Genomic DNA, 897 nt, shown 5'->3' on the forward strand with positions numbered 1-897 from the left:
GCAGTTGCACACAAAAGATCATCAGCAGTGAACACAAATGGACCATCAAAGTGAACAAGTTTTCCTCCAGCTTCTCCTCCTGACTCAACTTCACCACCAGCACCACCTTTTTCAACGCTCCTTGCAGATGCTGAAGCCTTGGATGTTGCCTTTGCACCCTTTCTACTTGAAGCAGCCCTTTTCCTGATCAAACAACATAGCAAAAAGCAGCACAGGACTAACAGAATCAACAGGAGAATACCTGCTACAATGAGGATTATGTCCTTGGTACTTAGCTTTCTGTGATGATGTGGCTTTGGAGAAGGCTTTGGTGTTTGGACTGGAAGATTTGAAGGTGGAGGTGAAGTGCATGGTTTTGATAGGTAACCGCATAGTTCTAGATTCCCAACAAAAGAGCTAGAGTTGAATCTTTTGGTGAGGAGTGAAGGGATATGACCAGAGAGATTGTTGTAAGATACATTGAATGAAGTGAGATTTGCTAGTTTGGTGAGTGAGTCTGGAATTTCTCCAATGAATTTGTTCCCAGACACATCAATTTGTCTAATGCCAGAGATATTCCCTATTGTTGGTGGGATTTGGCCATTAAACTTATTGTTCTTGAGGTTAAGCATTGAAAGATTGTGCAACCTGTCCAAATTATCAGGGATATGACTCTCAAGTTTATTACCCTCTAAATTCAATGAAACAAGAGAAGAAAGGTTGGAGAAGCTAGCAGGGAAGCTTCCATTGATGGAATTATGTGAAAGATCAAGATTTTGAAGCCTTGAAAGTGCACTTAGCTCACTTGGAATAGAGCCTCCAATATGGTTATGACTCAAAGAAATATTTTCAAGCAAAACCATGTTACTCAGAGAAACAGGAATGGAACCAGAAATGAGGTTGTGATCAAGGGTCAAA

The 897-nt window shown here is 40.9% G+C and overlaps 1 protein-coding gene across 1 annotated transcript in view; it reads right to left on the reverse strand.

Annotated features, from left to right (window-relative positions):
- The window catches only part of LOC107475394 (probably inactive leucine-rich repeat receptor-like protein kinase IMK2), a 3,219-nt gene that overhangs the window by 1,277 nt on the left and 1,045 nt on the right, over positions 1-897 (reverse strand). The window contains 1 exon segment of the mRNA XM_052258001.1: positions 1-897. This exon segment is cut by the window's left edge and continues 28 nt beyond it; it is cut by the window's right edge and continues 32 nt beyond it. Coding sequence (XP_052113961.1) covers positions 1-897 — 897 coding nt within the window.

This window comes from Arachis duranensis, chromosome 2, assembly GCF_000817695.3.
Source record: "Arachis duranensis cultivar V14167 chromosome 2, aradu.V14167.gnm2.J7QH, whole genome shotgun sequence".
In the NCBI taxonomy this organism is placed as follows: Eukaryota; Viridiplantae; Streptophyta; class Magnoliopsida; order Fabales; family Fabaceae; genus Arachis; species Arachis duranensis.